Source organism: Mastigoproctus giganteus, chromosome 1, assembly GCF_048544385.1.
Source record: "Mastigoproctus giganteus isolate SK-2022 chromosome 1, ASM4854438v1, whole genome shotgun sequence".
NCBI classification, from domain to species: Eukaryota; Metazoa; Arthropoda; class Arachnida; order Uropygi; family Thelyphonidae; genus Mastigoproctus; species Mastigoproctus giganteus.
The window spans coordinates 53315485-53338071 of NC_143575.1; the positions used below are offsets into that span (position 1 = coordinate 53315485).

The window sequence follows — 22587 nt, forward strand, 5'->3', positions numbered from 1 at the left end:
CTATATGAATATTGGCCTTGCTGCTTCTATGGTGCACTGAGTGGTAAGTCGGTCCACTGTGCTACGAGACGAGACATACGACGCTCACGAGTGTCATCGATGTGCCCCACGTGCGATCTTTGGCTGGTTATTCGATCACATGATAGACTCGTGACACCGTTGGCTGTTATCGAATTACTGGCAACTGTACGCCTTGTCCCCACAATTATTTCACATTCGAAGGCGGAAAGATCTGCTCGCCGACCATTCTTCCTTGCAAACACTAAAAAACTGATCGCCACGTGTGCAAACTACGATCTTATATCAGCCGTTCCCGACTCTGAGCCTTCACCAGCATCATACCCAATACATTCTTACACAAGCGGGTGTTGCTAATGCAAAGCCAACTCAGTATATATCTTAATATATTTCAAATCTGATGGTGCCTAGCATTTGAATGAAGTTATACAGGCTCGAGGATGTGTCACATGTGCTAACACTTTTCACATTTGACTAATTGTTTATCATGTTTTCCCATTTGCACATTCATTTATACATTTTAATCATATACATACAACAACGGTCTTACATATGTCAAAATAGTAGTATTTTTTATTTTACAATTGTACAGAATTGTAACTGTGCCAACGGTCGAAAATAGTCCTGATTATCAGAATATAAATGGTAACGGCGCTTGAAGTTTTAGAAGGAAGTAGAAAACGAATAAAAATCACTATAATACATCCTGTTCATATGATTATACATCTATCACAAATCGAATGAAATCACATTGGATCTTCAGCAGATTGTTCGGTGGTTTGTCTTGGTTCGTTTCTCTTTTATTGGCGCAATTGGGAATATAGTAATAAATTCACCGAAAATACAGCTGACAGATTCTCGTACTGGCAGTGTTGGAGTTATTTTGGTACTCTTCTAAAGTCTTGAACGGAAAGGCAGAGAAAGAAACTTTCACTTGGTATCAGTGGCTCTACTAGATTACAACCATAAACACCATTCAACAATCAGTTTTCTCTCAATCATCTGAAGGCCAAGAAGTTACACCCGATACGGTAAATTAGCACCAAAATATATTCGTTGTTGTCCTTAACGGCAATCGAAGAACTTTCAGTAACTATTCTATAAGTCACACCTTTCTGTCGGAACTCGAGAAGATAATTCACCTGTTGAAATAAACTTCTATAGGGCGTTTATCTCATTCAAACTATGGAGTTTCCTTGAGGCATCATTGGTTCTTCCACTGCTTCTTTCGGTTCTGAAAAAATAAAATAAAATAAACACACACATCACTTGGCGAATCAATTGTATTTAATGAAATTAAGAGAATTTTTAAACTCTCACCTTTAATCCGTTGGCAGAAGAGGAAAAATAAATAAACAAATAAAAACACGATCTGGCTAATGCAGCATTTCTGTCTGAATCTGTAATAGTTAAGTAACAGGGTGGTTTTTTTTTTTTTTTTTTTGTAAATTATAATTTGGATATGGAAACTTCAATGATTTCATAAAATTATAAGAAACAGCTCAAATTTCGCATAGCACTTTCAAATTTCGGGGTGGGGGGGAGCTTAACACACCCATTTGAAAATACCCCTGGTTTAAATATATGATATCAATAAACATAATAAAATTATGCCACGAAAAATAATTCAAGAACATAACTGAAAGTGTAAAGCAATAAATTAATGGGAGGGGCGGTCGCTTTTTCTAATTTATGGGGTCATCAAATGTTATTTTAGTCCTTGGCAGGTCACATATTTTATAAAGTCGGTTTTTAATCTTTCTTAGAAGGGCAATTGATACAAGATTTGAAACAAAATCAAGAGTTTTCAAAAACAACGATTTATATTCAAAAATCAAGAATTAATATAATTATTCATGACGAAAGTAATCAAGCAGTGGTATCATTATTTGATAAAATCTTTAAATACATATGTATCAGAAGGTCATTACTCTCCAGTTATCTCTATACCTGCTAGAACCACCTTTTCCGCTTGAAGTGGGTTTCCTTTTCCTCTTCGTTTTTTTTTTTACCTTTATACAGTATTACTCGTATTTTCGATCGCCTTTTTTGGGACATATAGAAGGGCGGAAAAGGTATAAATTTCTCACACCCACACGAACAAGTACAAAAATAAACGGTATAATAAAAAACATTTCTAATAAGAAAAATGCATTTATTCGATGATTGGTACTAAAGTTTAAAAAGTGTGGGTAATTCGGGGATAGAATTTGGGGGTCCTGCCCAGAGCTGGCCTTAGAAAATGCGGAACCCAATTTTGAACCATTTGGTGCCGCCCCTCTGGACTTAAGATAATTAGGTATGAGGAATATATGCTATTACGTAAAATTAAAAATAAAATCTATATTTATTAGTTATATTTTGACGTAAAATAAAACCGTCAAAGGGTAATGCAGTGTCAAAGAAATGCAAGGTAAAAGAAGTTTATATTTCTTTGTTTTGATCAAACTAAACACATCAGAAAGTTATATTAGTTAACTCGACATAGCATTTCGAAACCTTAGACTAAACTCATAGCTAACCCTAACCCAATAACGATGAAACACGCAAAAACAAATCACTGTTAAATAACATCACTCATGTAATGGACTTTAACAGTTTCATGTAATGAAACTAATTATAAAGAAATTTTTCTTGTTTTTTGTTCAGCAACATCTAAAATTGTATCAAAATTTAAATTTATTACATCATTACATTCTATTGATAATATTGCAAGGCTATTGAGTCTACCTTGGAGCATGTTTGACCTCAGATATGATTTTCTGATTTTAATTTGGAAAAGGCGCTTTCTCTTGAAGCTACTGTGACTGGAATTGTCCAAAGTATGTGTAGACCAATAAAACAATATGAAAATCTAGTAGTTCTCTCATTCAAGTAAGGAATTTCAAGATTTTCGAAAGTATGAAGAAAAAAGAATTGTCATCAGTTTTCATTTCCTAAACAAGAATATGACCATCGAAATATGCTGCTTGTCTGCAGCGCAGTCTTTCCCTCCCCACACCGGATGGAAAAGACTTGAGTTCGAGTCCCATCGATGACAATAGGAATTTTTATGGGCCTTTTTCACACCGTGGCTGAGTTAGTCGGTCTCAGGAGCGGGTAGCAGGGTTTTTCCGCCCGAAAACTCGGTTTTTTCGTACAGCAAACAAAAAATCAACCAAAGAACACACGCAATACATAGACAGTACATACGGAGCAATATGAGCATAGTTGCTGATGCTCCTAAAACCCTATTACAACAACCTGCATCAGCCCCACGTTCTTCTGTAGGATGTTCCTTATTTTTCAAAGATGGAGGTGGAAACCCTAGAGCTGGGCCCACTGTTGGGGCGGGGCTCAATTGTGTCAAATAGGTCCAATTGGCCTAACACTGGCCCTGGTGCTGCCAGAGCTTGCACTAACCTGTTAGATTTTTAATAGTTTTCCGAGCTGTCTATTAAGACAACTATAAGTATGTTATATCAGTTAGTAAGCTGTTTTACTGAATTAGCTCTATAGACCCTCGTCTAGAGAGTTAATTCAGCCCCTCTGACAGGTCGTACAATTAAATAAGGTGAGGCGTTTGCGTAAACAATACTTTCCCCTTTCTCTTACCTTTCTTTTTGTCTACTTGTTTCCATACCAGGAATCGATCGACTAATGCACTCTCTGCTGTGATTACGAAACTCACTATGGAAGCTGTAAGATAGGTAGTTTTTCCGCCATATATGTCAAATCCTAACCCTCCTATAAGACTTCCTAAAGCAACACCTGAAAATAATAATTATTAATTAGTACATTAAGCATGCTGCGATCGTAAATTCCAAGTTTCTGATTAATTTGAATAAATTCAATCAAACATTTAAAAAAAAATTATTATCTGTATGTGAAAGGAATAAAATCACTACAGCTGTAGTCTCTCCTCACCTTTCTGCACTAACTATTTTCAAAACGCCTTTTTTATTCAAGAGAAACTGAATTATCCACACTACTGTTTTTAATATTAAAGCAAATAAAATTAAATTAGGAGTGGTATTTACCATTTCTTTGAAATCGGGGACAAATCTTTTCACTAAATCTCGTTGCCGAATATTTAACTTGTTCTGGGAGCTGTAAAGCGTGTGAGAAAATACGGATATTATTTTGTATTTACTTGGGATGCTAAATTTAGAATCAGCAGGCGATGTCAGTACAAAGCAAAGGATCCAAAACTCATTATCTTCCAGTTCTAGATAATTACTTTTTTTCTTTAAGAAAAGAAATAGTTACTCCCAACGTCTATTAAATCTATTTGAAACATCTATTTAAAAGAGGGCAAACAGAAATTTTGGGTCATCGAATAATTCATGACGTAAGTGATTCAGATGGAGCCAAAATTATTGGAAACTCAGAGTCAAAAACCTGTTAGTTCAACCATAACCATCTTATAATAGTAGCAAGACACCCCCCCCCCCAATTATGTTTGTTCTAGAGATTTCCTTTAATGAACATTTCCGAAATTTATTTCTGGCTGCAGTTTGACAACCCCTGGCATATTTCACTATTCGCAGTTTTATATGCGGCCAGGGTTCGTAATGGAATATTTTAAGAACGCTCGTAAGCGGTTAAAAATAATTTAGTACAACACATTTCAAATTAAAATTTCACGCTCAATTAAACAGCACAATAAGTTTTCATATCACACTGCAAAAGTAAATAAATTATTTGATAAAATTTCCTGGCTATTATATGTTTTATGATTTTTTAAAATGCATTTTTTTAAAAATAAAAATGTTTTGTTTTGGTCCATACAAGTTTTATTTGCTTTATTTAGGCCCACACTTCATTACTTTCCGATTTAAGAATAAACAAGGAGTTACCTTTTATTCCGTCGGAAGGAATTCTTCTTGATCAACTCTGCGCGGATCGGCGCGGCACACCCCAACCCTACTCCAGGAATATCAAACCCCCATGTAACCTCTAGTACTGGAAAACATTGTCAAAATCGCGAATCTAAATAGAAGTAAAATATTCTTAAGAGCGATAAAATTTACGATTAAAATCCACTGCAATTTCTTCCCCTTAAGCGGACCAAAACTGTGGACACGACGGATAATAAAACTGTGGAAATTTAACACGACGCTTGTCGAAAAGTTTTGGCCCGCTTAAGGGGAGGAAATTGCAGTCGATTTTAATCGTAAATTTTATGGCTCTTAAGAATATTTTACTTCTATTTAGATTCGCGATTTTGACAAAATGTTTTCCAGTACTAGAGGTTACATGGGGGTTTGATATTCCTGGGGACGGGTTGAGGTGTACCGCGCCGATCCTGGGGGTGTTGGATTACTCGTGGACTGATAGTATGGAACACGTTATGAGTTTTAAATTATTTTTAGATTAATTTAACGACAATTTGTTTTATTATTTTATAATTCACAAAAAGGAATTGATCAAGAAGAATTCCTTCCGACGAAATAAAAGGTAACTCATTGTTTATACAACCTAGGAAAATATCGATCACATGTATGCTCTCACTTATTTAATTACTTTCCGATAGATGGCGGGATGTGTCGGCTTTAGAGAAACCCAGCTTCCAACTTACAAGCAACATACTAGAAATGTATTTCACAAAAAACCTGAAATACCTTGCAAGAATCGTAAACAATATTGCTTAGCTCTTGGGAAATAGCACAGCTCAGTACCTTAAAAGGCATCATGTATTCCAGGAGTGGTCAACTTAATTTATGATGCGATCTACTTTTTTTCTTCAAAAACCCCAGGGGGCTCACATCTGGTGAGTAAGGCTTGGCACACCTAGGGTCTTGAGCTGGATATCATCATTCTTCTCTTTCTTGGTGATTCCCTTCTACTTCTGACTCTTGTTTTGTTTTGCGCGCGCTCTCTCTCTCTCTCTCTCTCTCTCTCTCTCTCTCTCTCTCTCTCTCTCTCTCTCTCTCAAGATAACTCATTTTTTTTTTTTTTTTTTTTGGCTGGTACAGCATAAGCCTCAGGCTTCCTTGTACCATATGGCTAATAATAAATAATAATAATAATGTGCCGCGATCAACCATCTCAAGGAGAATTTCATTGCACATGGTTAAAAAAATTAATCCAGACATATTGAAAAATGTTGTTTATAAATTTTAAAATTAAATACAATTCAGAATTCTTATTTTAAATTCGTACTATGTATAAATATAGTACAAGCGTATCAGAAATGCATAGCTATATCAGAATAAATCAGAATATTTGTAAAAACGGCATCGTTTTAAGTTATATCTCATATTGTGAATACCTTCACAACGAGTTGCCATGAAATTGCACTACTTCGAATAAGTAACGCTTCAACCTAAGGAGAAGTTTGTTAGTCTTCACCTTAGGTGAAGCGTTACTTATTCGAAGTAGTGCAATATCATGGCAGCTCGTTGTGAAGGTATTCACAATATGAGATATAACTTAAAACGATGCCGTTTTACTAATATTCTGATTTATTCAGATATAGCTATGTATTTCTGATGCGCTTGCACTACATTTATACATAGTCTAGACTCCCCCATAGCTTGAGGCTTATGCCCTAAACGCTTTAGAGTTTAAATTCGTACTTATTTAAAATTTTAATTTATGTGAAGTTTGTGTCTTCGTGTCATCTGCCAAGCATTCAAAATCGGGAATATACTGTACTGTGATAAGGCCAACCGTAAAGAATTTTTTTCTGTAGGCAAGTCCGTAAGAGTAGAGCGATTCTTCGTCTTTGTTTGTTTCAAATACGAAAAGGCCGATTCACATAGATATGTGGAACCAAAACAGGAATTTAAAAGTTCACTGCATTTTTTTTACATTTGGGTACTTTTCTCGGCAAACATATTTCCAAAAGTCTTTTTCTGATGATCTGGCTTTTAGGAAGATATCTTTTCGCAATGTAATAATTTCATTTTCAAGTAGTATTTTCTCCGTGTGAAAAATCTCAGCGATTTTTTTCTGCAATTTGTTTTTTTTATCTAAGTCGACATTAAATGGATAAGAAATATATTGAACAATGTCTTCAATTGTTTTAAAATCACTGAATCTGGTTTCAAAATCATCCACAACCTTCTCAATTTCAGAAACATATTTGTCACTAGTCAATTGAAAAACAGGATATTTTTGCAAATGATCATGCATATTTGCAAAATGATCGATTTTTTTTTTTTTTCTTTGAGATCCTTAGCCATTATCAAAAATTTATATTTATAAGCAGAAATACTACTAATCATGTCACCCACATTTTTATTTTTTACCTTGTAATTCCAAATTCAGATCACTTAATTTACTGGTAAAATCTGCCAAAAAAGAAAGATCACACAACCACTCCGTATCTTGTAGCTACTGATAATCAGTAGATTCGAAATCTCTGTAGAAACTTACTCGGACGACTCAACCACCTCACATCTGTGTGTAATATCAGATCTGGTTCGTTTTCATCGAGTTGCGTTTTGAAAAGTCTCCTTTGAAGAGATTGTCCTCTGATGGACTAGGCAGTCCTCTGATGGAATTAACGATTTTGAAAGCTATGTCCATAACACTTTTAGCTCCATCTGTTGTTATTGATACGAGTTTAAATAGTGGTCATTTCATTTTTGAAGACCACTTTTAATTGACGTAGCCCAGTGGTCAGGAGCGAGAGTGCATAGCACGCGTTCCTTGAGTGGACCGGGGTTCAAGCCCGTGACTACTAAATGCGATAAATATTTGTATTGACGATTAATTGTAAACTCTACTGACTTGGTTGTCGTGCCGGAGTATAAACAGAAAATTTATTTAATTTATTTATTCATTAAGAGTACTTTTAATTTCATTTTTATTCTTAAAATTTTCGAACGAGAATCTGTTATTTTTAAAATGCGTCTTCAATGAATTGACCACCAGAAGTGAGTTGCAGTTCCGTGATCGACCGAAATTGAAGCCGCTTTCGACTTTTTGGCCACCCCGATGTATTCCATTAGACACTGTGCCTAGGTGTGACGAGGAAAAAAAAAAAAAAAAAAAAGTGACCCAAAAAAATATAATTCAAAAAGAATTCAACGATTTTATTTCCACAATAAAATTCTACAAACAAATTTTTTAAACACAGATTTCTGCAGTAAATTATTTTTACGCTTTTTTTTCCCCCTTAGCAAATCATTAACAATCTCAAAGTTTGCATTGTGAGTAGGTTAGTGCTGGAATAAGTGTTGTGGAAATCACTTCAAAACCAAATTTAAACGTTTCGAGTTTCTTTTCTTTCTTTTTTTTATTTAGATTTAACGCGAGGGAATTTTAATATGTTCCTAGGGCCTACGAATTTTAATAAAACGAAAAAGCAATAACTTTTCATTTTATTAAAATTTCAGATCTGCATTTGTCTCCGTTAACTTATTTACCGTTCACGACGATGTAAGGTTAGTTCTCTTTCCTTTTATTTTTTACATTATATTATTTAGACCTATACCCTTATATAATTTCAGTTATACATGTCTATTAATTCATCTTTCACGCGTTTACCACTATGGAATTTTTTTATTAAAATTTCAGATCTATATTAGTCTTATGTGTCAAGTTTCAAAATATATGCCATATATAAACTATTTTTCCCTCTGCCTTTTATTTTGGTTTATATTCATTTCTATACTTGTAACCTGTTTTTACCCATGAATTTTACATCAAAAATAGACACGATGTTGCAGTATGTTATTACTTGCAATTCCAGCGGTTGACACCTGATGAAGACGCCAGGTTTTGAGATGTAGAGCAACATCCTTTCTTGATTAAATTTGTTTTATAAGTACTATGCAATTTTTTTTATATGTCCTTTCTTCTCTCTTCCCCTCCATTGTTTCTTATTATATATATATAATGCCTATTACTAATATCCATACACGGACCCTAAACGGAATATTCGTAAATGGGCCTATATACGAATAGGGTTAGAGGAACTTACAAGAAAGAGATGATATAAGAAAAGCACCGTATTCAGCATAAGCACTTAACGATGCTCGAAACACTTAATATTTTTACTTTAAAAATGACATAATAGCTGTAGAATGTACTGTGTTAACTATTTTAAGCGCAATTCATAAACCCTAAGTGAACCTAGAACAAAAGCCTCATGCTACGAGAACTATAAAACATACTGTAATACAAGAAGGGGACGGCTCCAGTTTGTACGTAGCACTGACGAGTTAAATTTGCTACTGAGTGCATCAATCTCATATTGTGGAGGAACTTCACCAATATTGCATTACACACTTCACATTCATATTAAATATAAAGAACACTGGAAACAGAGTTATTAAAACGAATTTTTACACCGGAAAACTTTTTTTTTAGTCTTAAGTCCAATCTAATGTTAAAATTGGAATACAAGTGCCAATTATTCTCATAAAAAGTTATAAGCTCTGGGGAGGAAAAAATCCATTGCAACGAAACAACACATCCTAAAAGGGATATGGTGAACACAAAAATCATGTAAAATACAAAATCCGGTCAAAGTTGGGCATAAAATTATAGAAAATACGCGATTTTATATATACAATACATTCGCCGAAATTTAAAATGTCATACTGGAGATTATTGCCTCAACCCCTTGAAATAAGAGGAAATCGCCTACTCAGGTGATGTGAAGGGTAGGATCAGCGTCTTTATGTCAAGGTCCCACTGGAGATGGAGGACGAAAAAATGTAAGACGCAATAGTAATCTGACAGCTCTTCTTTGTTGATAAAATATGGGAGGGATGAAGGAGTTGTCATTAATATAAAGGTAAATTACGGGGCCAATCTGTCGTAACAGCACTCTTCGACAGCTATCATTAACAGTGAACTTCAGAGCGTTAAAAGTTAACAATTCTTTGAATTATGCCAACAGAACTGATCACAATAATTCACATTAGAAGAATTATGTCAGTGTGTAATTCGAAATGTTCATTATAAACTTATCGGCTTGCAAAATGCTTTTCCACAGAAATACAATGAAATTGCATAACTACAGATGCACTTTGACTTTACCTTCAAATGACCTCATTGAGTACAATTTGGATGACTTCTTACTCTAGCATCCTATCATCATCATTTTTCTAGGCAGCTCTTTAATTATCAACTAGTCAAGGATAATCTTTGTATTTTATGAGCAGAACAGCTGTACAGAAGCACTATCAATTTTTTATTATTTGTTTCAACGCACTGCGCACTTGGATGCTTTCAGGAAGATTGGTGGCCAAGGACGCCGAAACCCGCAGACCATGACTAAAGTAAGTGAGTACTGTTGAAGTTTTAAAAAGGAATTTGAATTACCCATCTGATAAACTCGCTTGCATTTATACAAAAGTTAGATATATCCAAATTTGTTCACATATAATAAACTTAATGTTAGAAAAATATCTTAATTAATAATTGTTTTATTGGACATTTATTGAAATTTGGCTTGTGTGAATTCCATTTCACTTTAATAACTAGTTATAAATGATTTTAATTGGCTTTAAGATATGGTAAATGAGTGTTTATTAATGGTCAACAATAGATCACAACATTCCCGACATTCTCTCGGAGTGTTAGATTGGTTATTAGATTGCAAACCAAAATTTAACTTTTCGTGGTTAATTTATTTAATTAATCAGCAGACTCTTTCTTGGTGATATGCTCCCCCCCATCCATGTTTTGTTAAAATAAAAAAAAATAATAAAAATTGTAGGGAAGTGGGGGACATCCAATAAATTACATGCTCCAAAGAACTGAAAAAGGGAGTACTGTGTGTTCAATTATACGAGTGATGGTAAAAAAAAGTTCCGAGAACAAGGTATATAAATGCGTTAATAAATTACTAGGGGGTTTCGCCCCCCTGCTCGCTTCTTTTGATAAAGTAAAGTAAAATACTTACAGAAGCTTTCGACATTGTGCTTGTCTCTTTTCTATGAATACATAAATACGTTACATATGGAAATCAAGCATGGTACCGCGTGGTCATAATAGATAAACATAGCGCGTGACCACGCTTAAACAGAAGCTTGTTTTACCGCAGTAAAACAAGCTTCTGTTACGTATTTTAGTATTTGTTACGTAAATACCACGTAACCCGCATCTCTCTTCTCCCATTGGCTGAATAAATATCGCTAGGAGGAAAATTATTTTAATGTATAGAAAGATAAAATAGTTTATTTTTGATAGCGTAATGTCTTATAAAATAGCATGAAAAAAAAAAAAACTGTCAATGTTTTATGTAGTTTCTAAAATTTATTATTTTTATGTTGGTAGGTGGAAAAAGAATGAATATCCAGCTAATCGAGCACCTTTCGGCAATCTACCAGGAGGATACGAATGCTATATAAATCCATGAAAGAATGACTAGTGTTTGGGGAAGTCTTACCCAGTTATGCTATTATTGCAAGGTGGTACCCAGAGTTCAAAGAGGACGGGAGTCAGTTGAAGCCTATCCAAGGTCTGGATGACCATCTGAAACAATCAATTGTGAAACAACTGCCATCGATGAAGAAAAAAAAAATTGAAATCAAAAGAATTAAAGTGTCTGGAACTTGGAAAACGTACTCAACATCTGCCTCGCACGGAAGTATTTTCACAGTAATATAGGGGCTAATGTCCAAAGTTTGTAAAAGATGTGTTCCGAAAAACCTTTCTATTTATTACAAATATCAGAGAGCAGAATCATGAAAAGAATTTTTTTAATTAATTCTTGCTAATCCAGATAGATTTTTATTCCGTTTGGTGATTATACTTGGCTACATTTTTATGATTCCGAATACAAATTAGAAAGCATGCAGTAGAAGCATGAGGGATCTCCATTCCCAAAAAAGGTTCGAACCCAATTATGATTGTTTGTTTGTTTGAGAATTTTTTAGGCATATGGGCGTCTATGGCCATAGTGCGCCACCCAACTATGATCTATACAAGTATTAGCCTCAGTTTTCTGCAACAAAAAAAAAAAAAAAGGATTGCTGCTAATTGATTACCTTGAATCTAAAATCACAATAACAAGGGAAAGATTATGGCAGCTTTTGTCACAATTAAAAGCATCAATTCGGGAAAGAAGACAAGGAAAATTGGGTTTTGCTTCATGCTTGTTCTCCATGACAATGCACAAAGCCCGGGATGCATAGGCATACATTCAAAGCAGCTCTTCGGGAGGCCTGATTTGATGCCCGACTCCTATATATATATATATATATAATGTGAGGTAAAAGTTAGGCAAAAGTGATAAAAATAAATAAATATGGCTATGTAGCTATCATTAGAGGCAGCAAATGCACATCCTCCACATGATGCCTAATTATATCTGATAATTAAAATAAATATGATATTTAAAATAAAAACATCAGCCAGTAGTACGGCAATAATGCAGAGCGAAACGAAACGTAAAATAATATAAAATAAACAAACAGGGAAGGGAAAGTAGCGGTAGTAGGACAAAAGGTAGTCGATAATCCCCTGTATAATTTAGTCAATTAAGTCATTAAACCCAATTAATAAAACATGATGTAAATTTAAAATAATGCCAATTATACATAATTTTGTCCTACTACCGCTACTTTCCCTTCCCTGTTTGTTTATTTTATATTATTTTACGTTTCGTTTCGCTCTGCATTATTGCCGTACTACTGGCTGATGTTTTTATTTTAAATATCATATTTATTATTTATTTTAATTATCAGATTATATATATATATATATATATAAAGGGTAATATAAAGAACCATTAGAATATATAATAACTTAATGTTAGAAAAATATCTTAATTAATAATTATGTTTTATTGGACATTTATTGAAATTTGGCTTGTGTGAATTCCATTTCACTTTAATAACTAGTTATAAATGATTTTAATTGGCTTTAAGATATGGTAAATGAGTGTTTATTAATGATCAACAATAGATCACATATTCAGAATTAGCTCTTTGCACTTTAAATATAATAAGTGCACTCGGGGTGAACACACTGGGAAAAAAAAGGCAGAAAGTTGTGTGTCTGTCTATTTAACTTCGCTCTCAGAACTTTTTGACCACCCCTCGTAATGCTATGCAAGGTCACAGCAATTTTCCTTATAACATTATTTTCATCATAATATAAAATATTAAATAATATTATAAATATATTTAAATATCAAATAAAAAATTACTTGAAAGAAAAAATAAACGCGCTTTAATATTAAGTCCATCAAAATTGGAAAGTTTTTGATTGTGAATTTTTTTCTAGGGGTTATATTTTTTTCAAAATCTGAACGATTTGTGCAAGAGATATACAAAGTTAGATTTCAACATAAAAGAATCATATTTCTCATTAAGTGTTCTGAAAAGGTCTAGTACCGACGCTCCAAACTTTTATTTGTCAAATTATTTCGAAGGAAACAAATATAAACTGTTTTCTAATTTCGCAATTCAGACCAGAACATTTTCCTCGTCTGAAGTGATCGAAAGAAACAAACTACATGTGTTTTAAGGTTAGGTTGTGGAAATTTAAAATTGCAATAAAAGATTAAACAAAGCTGCGCATCACGTATATTTTAATTTGAGAGAAGAAAAAAAAAAAAAAAAGCAAAAAAAGATGGAGTTATAATTCGATCAATTTTTAAATTTAAAATTTACGTGGAATGCAATGTCGTTTATGCTATTATTAATTACAATTAGTTAATTCCCACTTATTCTTTCTTCCAATAAATTATAAATTTAAGATATTAAAGATTATTAGATCACTGCCAAATTTCATCAAATTTGACAATTAGGTAAGTAGGTGTACATTCACATTTCCATTCAAGGTGCTGCTTTTTTTAACCATACAATTTGGCCAAGTGATGATCAGTGCTACAGAATAAGTGTTTTTTCAAAAACGTGGAATTGAGCTGCCCGTTGAGCTACACTAGCAGTAGCAAAGTGCATATAAGCACCGTCCTCCCCGCACCCGGTGGAAAAAACTCGAGTTCGAATTCCGTCAGTATCAAAAGTATAGTAAACCTTCGATTTAACGGGTCCCGATATAATAGATTTCGGATTTAACGGACCAGACAAATAATACAGTAATGTATATATTAATCTGGATCATATTATTTTTTAGGTTATACAAAACTGATTATTAATTAAAAATTAATAATAATTACCTCTTTCCATTATTGTTTTGACAATTACCTACTATTATTTTTATAATCAAATTCAGGAAATTGTTTTTCATTCTTTCTGAAAACGTGTTCAAACAGTTGTTTTCCCAGATTACAGATAAGAGCAGGCGCTGACTTGCGAGCTGAACGTGACTCGGGACACTAAACTGCAGGTCTACCGACTCTCTTTGTTTCGGTCTCAGTCTGCCTCAAGCTATCGTGCGGTGGGGTTGTATACAGTGTTTCTGTAATTTCTGAATTGTGACTTTATTTATTATATAATTTTGCAATCCTTACAATTTAAAATGGTATCAAGTGATAGAGGAGTTAAAAGAAAGCGTGTGAACTTAAATGTGACACAGAAATTAGAACAAAGCGTCTCACTAGCACGTGTTTGTGACATTTACGGCGTAAAAAAAAACTGTTTCTGATATCCGTAAACCGTAAATCAAAGGCCAAATTGCAACATAATTTTATATTATACAGTACTGTTTACTGTATTAAAGTTTTTTTTTTTTACATTAAGAACAATAAAAAATCCCCCCCCCCAGGTTACATTCGGCATTAACGGACTTTCGTTATTAACGGACCTAATGACAATTAGATTTAAATATTATTATTATATATTTTTTTAAATATTAAATTCTTAAATAGAGTACGAGGGTATTAACTCCTAAGTTAATGCTGGTACAATACGGTCTATAAGTCGTTGATGCGCCTAAAAATCCTACAACAATAATAAAACTCTTCCGGTATCCAGGATTTTCGTTGCGTTAACTTATAAACCAGCACAATATACGCAGACTTACTTTACTCCTATATAGACACACATATACCCCCCTCTCTCTCTCTCTCTCTCGGGAACTAACTGCGTGGCTGTAAAACCCTCCTATCGTATTATTTATTTATTTCTCCCCCCCCCCAATTATTATACTGTATTAAACTGAATTGGGTGCAGTACTTTCAGTTCAACTAAATAAACTGAGTTAACGTTAAATATAAATTAAGTAAACTTACCAATTCCTTCAAATGTGGCACCTAATACGGCTTGCATGGTTGCTTCTGTACCAGGAGGAGCGACATGGTTACCATATGATGTCATGGCTGCATAAAATAAGCCGAATGTCGGTCCATGAAATATACCGAGTGGTAAAGCGAGCCACGGGTTTCGGATATAGGCATATCCAATGAAGCGGAAACCTAAACATAAAAAGGCAAGTGTCATTGCATTCAGATGACCTATTTTCTGTATGATTTTTCCAGCAAATATGAAGCAAGGTAACTCGGCCAAGAAGGACTCGACAACTTGAGTAAGTCCTAACATTAACTGTGTGGCTCCAAGGTCTTCCAAGTGCCAAAACTGAAAATTCCAAAAGAGTCCAGAAAGGACACCAACCAGAAGTACGTTAACAACAAACAAAGCGACTCTAGGTTTTAGGAGAAGTTTTCCAATGTCCTTAACAATATTATCAGATTGTGCGGAACTTCTGGCCTCCACTTTCATAACAATTCCAATGTCCAAAGCCAACAGTACAGTCATCAAGTAGAAAGCAGGAGAGAAATCTGTATAGGTGGAATCACCAGTAGCCAAGTTATTGAGGTAACCTGCGGTGAATGCTCCAACACCCCATCCAATAGTTCCCCACATTCGCTGTGTGCCATACTTTTCCGGTTTGTCGTCTAACATTTCATAGCAAGCGGCATCGGACAGATAAATAGCAGCGGCCATGGTCACACCAGAAACCATCAGTAGAGAGAAGAAGCACCAAAACTGTAATGTCACATAAATGTTTTCCTTCTTTGCCCCCACATCGTGGTGATCATGGAAACAGGAATGAATACTTGGAGTGCAATTTAAGCTACACCTGAGGTTGTTCAAATCATATGACATATGCCTATTTTCATCTTGAGAAACGTTGTGAAATATGAATTCAAGTAAAGATTCGTTTGCTTCTTTTCTAACTGCGTCTTGAAGATAGATTTTCATGAAGCTGGAGCTGTTGATTTTAGAACCATCTAGCAGTGATTCGTCACAGTGATTGCAGCTTGCTTCGCAAAAGGACACTGTTTCAGAAAGTACATGGGATATGCAGGAACTGTTATAATCTCCCAAAAAGGTGGTCTTTGCTATCCCCTCATTACAGTGCAGTAGAACATTTACAGAAGATTTGTTAAGTTGGGGAATTTCCATTGGAGGAATAAATATCATAGACAAGTGAGAAATGGCCATCAGAGTGACAAGAATTAGAAGAACTAACTTGAGTTTTTTGAAGTGATCCACGAGGGCCCCACAAAGTGGGCTGGCTACTAGTTTCAGGAAAGGCAAAACGGTCATCGAGATCCCTACGGCTGTAGCTGTAATTCCAAGTTGTTTAGCGAATACATTTCGGTAGGGCAGAACAGAAGCCACAGCTGCAATAAAACATTGAGATTAAGATTAGGATTTGATATAGACAATAAAACATAAGTTGAATTAAATTTACACTGAAATTTCATTTTCTACGTAAAAATTGTAATCTAAGAAATCTTTTAGATTTGTTTCAAAGCAGCTAAAATCAAAGATAAAAGATGCATAAAACATTTATTGTTCAATTGTATTAATATATTTTATTACTATACTGCTGTATATCAAAAATAATCAGAAAATATGAATTACCGAATGTGCCCCGAATGCGTTAGTTTGGTGCGTGCTGGTCGCAGATTGCATGAGATCTTTAAATGCGCCTGAAGCAATTTAACACAATACTATCAAAGTATTCAGATCCCTCTAACATCAAATCCAGAAAGCCTATTTCTTTCCTAGCCGAGTGTAGCCAATGGTGAGAAAATGACGAGGGTGACAAATCAGTCAAATTCAAAGCTCCAGGCATAAACAGCAAAACCTCTTACTGCAGCCACTATTCACAGGAGTTGCACATATAGCATTGCTTTCTAAGGCAGAAATACAGCAAACAAATCCAATAACAACACGAATGCCAACCGTTGGTTACACTCCAACATTATGGAAAGGAGATCGATGAATAGCGCTGCATAAATAGTTCAGGCGAGAAGGCTAAGGCAGTTTGGAAAATACCCGGTGAAAATGCAGCATCTAAACAATAAAATTTGAAAGAATAAGTTTGTTACTGTGACTGTTGTAGTAAAGTTTTAGGAGCATTAGCGAGTAAGGCCATATTGCTCCGTATCCGGCTGTAAATTGCGAGTGATCTGTGGTCAATTTTCTGTTTGCTCCACGAAAAACCATGCTATCCTCTCCTGAGACCGACTAACTCAGCCACGTTGTAAAGAAGGCTCAAAAATTCTTCAGGTCATCGACGGTACTCGAACTTAGCTCTCTTCCACCTATCCGGTGTGAGGAGGACGGTGGTTCTACCAACTGTGCTGCCCACGAGGGCGAGTGTGACTGCTTCTCATGGTTTACACTGAGACAATTTGTAGTACTGTATAGTGCTGTCAAAATCCTTACAGACTTGTCCCACATTGACATTTTGACAGTTCCATTACTATTGTAGTAATTCTATGAAAATAAATACCGCATATGGCAGAACGGCGTCGTAATTATCTTTCCTTCCCCCCCCCCCCATCAGAAGTACTGATCCGAATTTCTATAGACCAAAGGACATTGGTTTCATTAATAATGGCGGGGTTATAAATTTAAAATAGTAATCTTTATGAAAAATGTAGTTTAAGTGATAATTTTCCGAGATATGAACTCACTTTGTCGAATCCCACCCCCTCCAATTCCGATCAAAGTGCTCTTCTCTGTGATTGTAGTTACAACTCCTGTAGAAATGGGGCTTAATAAGCTTCCTGAAAGTAACTGATCGAAGTACTGTATTTCCAGAACGATTGCAGGCGTCATTAATAAATAAAAAAAAGCGACTGTCACAGTACTAATTCTCTAATTAAACATTTTCTTTTGAGATTTCCGTTAATTTTGCAAGTTGCTGAACTGGCTGCTAAAAATGCAAATTGCATTTCTAGCAGAAATGCAAATAAAGATAAACATAAAACCATAACCAGTAGCCAGTTAATATTAATGATATAATAATGTACTGGTTTGTTTAATGAATTCTCCTTGTGTATGCTCTGTAATTTAACTTATTTATAGTAATCACCCTTGTATGAATATACTGGTTTCTGGATCTGTGTGGAAGAAGAAACCAAACAGGGTAATTCAGAGACTGGTGTTTTAGCCACTGGTATAAATATGCTCAAAGATTTATCTGATACCCTGTCTACACACGCACGCTGCGTAATCATTATATATCGGGAATTCCATAACCATGTGAATCCGGATCATGAATATGCAAATGAATCACAAATATAAAAAAAAAAAAAAAAAAAATCGGCAGATATTGCAAGTAGCACATCTTTTTATCTGCCTTCTTTCGGAGCAAAAGAAATACTATTAGAAATCGCAATTCGTATTAAACCAGCAGCCATAACAGATCGCATCATCTCTTAAGCTTTTTTTAGGAAACCCACAACAAGAAAGGTATTATAACCTATGGTATTTAGTAGCCTGCATGCGTTCAGGGTTGAGAAGATCAACTGCACTTGAATTTCTGTAGACTGTAATTTTCAGGAAATACGTGTCAGGATATATATACACACACACACAGTGTATTATAGAGTAGATTTTAACTAAGCAAAGGGGCGCCTCCATAGCCAGGTGGGCAGGAGCAGCAGTGCGTAGCACACGCTTCTTGATTAGACCGGGGTTCGAGCCCGTCACCACCAAATACGGAGGATGCGGAAAGGTCAGGGAATGACCACCGCATATTCCCAGAGCAATATGGCCTTAGTTGCTAATGCTCCTAAAAACCAGACAACTAAGCAAAAAGAAAGAAAATTAGTACAGCAAACAGTGGTATTTGCTATTTTGTTAATTGGCCTTTATCTAAATTATATTAGGAGGGTTTTTCCTTTCTGAAATACTCTACCTTGATCTAGTCCCCCTTACTTTGTATGTCGCTTTATTATACATGTATACTGGTTTACTTTTATTTTTCGCTTTACTGGCTTTCCATGTTACTGATTCATTTCAAGCCTGTCTCATTTATTTTTATTTAAGTAATATATATATATATATATATATATATATATATATATATATATATATATATATATATATATATATATATATAATAGATAATAAATGAATAAAGTGAAGGAATAAATGAGGAAGAAGAAAAGTTGGTTCTGTGAATTTGAAGAAAAGCAGCAGAAACAGAACGTCCATGAGACAGAGTGGAGAGACCTTGTAATAGATGGGTCATTAATTATCCTAACTGCCTTCGTTTGAATGGAGTCTAGAAGCCTCAGAAAGGTTATGGGGGCACCGCCTCAGATGCGAGAGCAATATTCCATGGTAGGGCGGATTAGACATTTGTACAGAGTGAGTAAGCTGTTTAGAAGAAAAGTAAAGCCGAGAGCGAGAAAAAGAAACCTGTTTTTTAAATGCAAAGGAAGCAGTTAAACATCTTGGTATAAAGGTATCGCAAAAATACTTAAATAAATATTTCTGTATATATCTTTACTGCAGGCAGTGATTGATTACATGATTGCCTGATGCAATAATACCCACAACAGCGACAATGCTAGGGGTTTAACATTAAATAACTCATACAAGAAAAATTACACAAAACATACAATAAGACATAAAACGTATAATTACATATTTTACATATAAAATTAATATTAACATGTGAAATGAAAACACATGAAAAGCGATGAAAAGAGGATGGCAGTCATTCGGTTGAAGACGAAAGCTGGTCCCTGATGATGCGTCTTCTGTACGATTTGTCCTCTATGAACTTTTTGTAGTCCACATCCATCTCCTGGACATTGTGAAGCATCTCCATGGGCAGGAATCTATCCCCTATTCTGAGCCTCCACGCCACAGACTGCAGAGAGGGGAGGGCTCTTAAGGGTTTTGGGGGGATCCTCCAATTGCACATTTGCCAAAAATTTGGCGTATTGACTTCACCAGCTATCATTTTAATTGACACAAGCAAGCGGAGGGCAAATATCCGTTTGGAGACTTTTCTGTAATTTAGAAGTTGGGTGATATCTGAAGTATGTATGAGTGGTGGCAGTTTATGCTTGAAGAGGATCCACCGAAGAAGCCAGTACTCATCAGATGCAATGGTTTTTAGCGTGGTTTTCGTTGCCGACGCCCAGATTTCTGACCCGTAGGTGATGGCTGGCTGCAGAAACCGGTATATGTATTGGAGCGTGTACTCAGGCTCTGTGACATGAAGGAGGTATTGTTTGGTAAGCCATCTTGCTCTGCAGACCTTGTTGTGAATGTCTGCAACATGCTGTTTGAAACTGAATTTAGGGTCGAATATAACGCCGAGATCTTTGTGCTTGATGACTGGGGTGATGGGGGTTCCGTGGATTTCCAGGTTTAGTTGCGTTGGGTTTGATTTGAGGGAAAATACCATTTGTGTAGATTTTTTTGGATTTATCTTAAGAGAGAACTGTGCCAAGTATGTAATCAGATTCTTGAGGCTGTTGATAATGTTTCCAGAAACAGAATCAGGTCGGGCGGTCCCGTTGATCCGATAGAGGAGCTTCAAGTCGTCTGCATAACTGATAAATTCTGTTTGCTGACACAGGAATGGGTGGATGGCAGCCGTAAAGAGGAGCCCTGAGAGAACTCCGCCCTAGGGTACACTTACGCAAACTTTCCTTGTGAAAGATTTTTTATTCACAGTCAAGTGAAGGACCTTGGTCGTAAGTAGCGACTTCAAGAATTCCAGTATATTGCCTTTTATCTGGTATCCATCCTCACAAAGTTGCAGGAGGGGCTGGATGTCTATGCTGTCGAATGCAGACTGGATATCCAGATAAACAATTGCCATCTCAGCCCTATCTTGTAGAGCCCCCAAAATGGTGTTGGTGGTTTGCAATAGGTTTGTAATGGTGGACCTGCGTTTCAAGGCATAGTGAATGTATGGTGATTCACATGGCAGAACCTGGTTGGTTAGGATAGGAAGAAGGCACTTCTCCATGACTTTGAGGTGACATGAGGCTTTCACAATTGGCCTGAATTGTGAAATTGATGTCGCTCCTTGTGTTTTGGGGATTGGTCGGACAATATATTGATTCCAGGCTGTTGGGAAACTTTGCGTTGTGAGGATTCCATTGAAGATACCTAGGAGTGCATCAATGATGAATACACTAACGCTCTTAAGAATGAATTGTGGGACCCCATCATATCCAGTGCAAGACGTTGGTGGGATATCATTGATGGCCTGGATAAGCTCTCTTTTTGTGATGATAATGGAAGCGAGGACATCTCGCTGACAACTGTTGTGAATGCTCTTAAAGTCTGATGCTGACTTTGGCTTAAATCTTGTGATGTAGTCTAGCCATTCAATTGGATTAAGTTGGTGAGGAAATTCATCATGCCTTGCCTTAAACGGTGCTTTCTCGATCTTGATTGTTTTGTCGATATAGGCTTTAATGGCTTCAGATTTGCTTCTATTGAACTGGGCGCGGGCTCTTGAATATGCAATTCTGTCTAGTGGGTCTGATTTTGCTTTCCATTTTCCATGTAGTCTTTGTTTATTCCGAAATTTAAGGCTGAGATCTTGGGTCCACCATGCTTTGCTTCGACAGGAGATCGAAACTGTTTTTGACGCTGCAGTTCGAGCAACAGACTGCAGCCAGCAGGTAAGAAAGTGCAGCCCGAGCTGTGCATCACATTGGTTTAGGGCTTCCCAAGGAAAAATAGATGCTGCGAAGCAGCATTTCTCTGGATTGAGGAGAGAAGGGCTAATCACTGTCTTCTTAACTGGTGCCTGATGTTGCCAGGATGTCCTGGGAGTGATTGGAAGAATGAGGCCTACTGGTAGATGGTCTGACATGAAGGCTGTTTCCGGTTGGCTGTCAATGGTGAGAGTGTCTGTTGCATATATTAGGTCTAACAGGTTAGAGCCTCTGGTAGAAGAAAAATTCTGGAGGGTCAGACCTACTGATGCCAGATTAGAAGATAACAATTTTCGAAGACTGTGTTGGCCTGAGCTAATATTAAAGCCTCCACACACTAGTAATGTTGCTTTAGGGTGGCATTGATTAATGATCCAGTTGGAGATCTCTTGTAAAGTGTTCTTTACTGTGGGAGGGGGGGATGTAGACTGTGCACACGTCAAGTCTGTGGCCTTGAATGCTGAGTGAGGCTCTTGCAGATTCAAACAGTTCTGTTTTTAGTGTTGCTGAGCTTGTGAGTGAGAATTTTTTTTTTTTTTTTTTGTTGAAGAGAATTCCTACACCACCACCAGTTGTCCGTTCCGTGGAGGCAAAAATGCCCGAGAAGCAAGTGGCTTGAGAAAATGCGAGGTCTTCTTCATTGGGGGACAGCCATGTCTCTGTGATACAAATGATGTCATACCACCTTGACAAAAGAAGAATTTCCATTGTCTGAAGTTTGTTTCTCAGACTTCTAGTATTTTGATAGAAAATTGTGCACATTAAAGAAGTTTGGATGT

At 35.8% G+C, this 22587-nt stretch overlaps 1 protein-coding gene across 5 annotated transcripts in view; it reads right to left on the reverse strand.

The window, feature by feature from the left end:
- Window positions 1-635: 635 nt before the first annotated feature.
- LOC150090801 (major facilitator superfamily domain-containing protein 6-like) overlaps window positions 636-22587 on the reverse strand; it is a 63889-nt gene continuing 41937 nt past the window's right edge. For all 5 annotated transcript variants that reach the window (XM_090372897.1, XM_090372923.1, XM_090372888.1 and 2 more), the window contains exons 3-5: window positions 15104-16498; window positions 3613-3768; window positions 636-1252 (exon numbers count right to left, since the gene is read on the reverse strand). In XM_090372897.1, coding sequence (XP_090229023.1) covers window positions 1197-1252; window positions 3613-3768; window positions 15104-16498 — 1607 coding nt within the window. In that variant the 3' untranslated portion in view covers window positions 636-1196. The remainder of the gene's footprint in view (window positions 1253-3612; window positions 3769-15103; window positions 16499-22587) is intronic.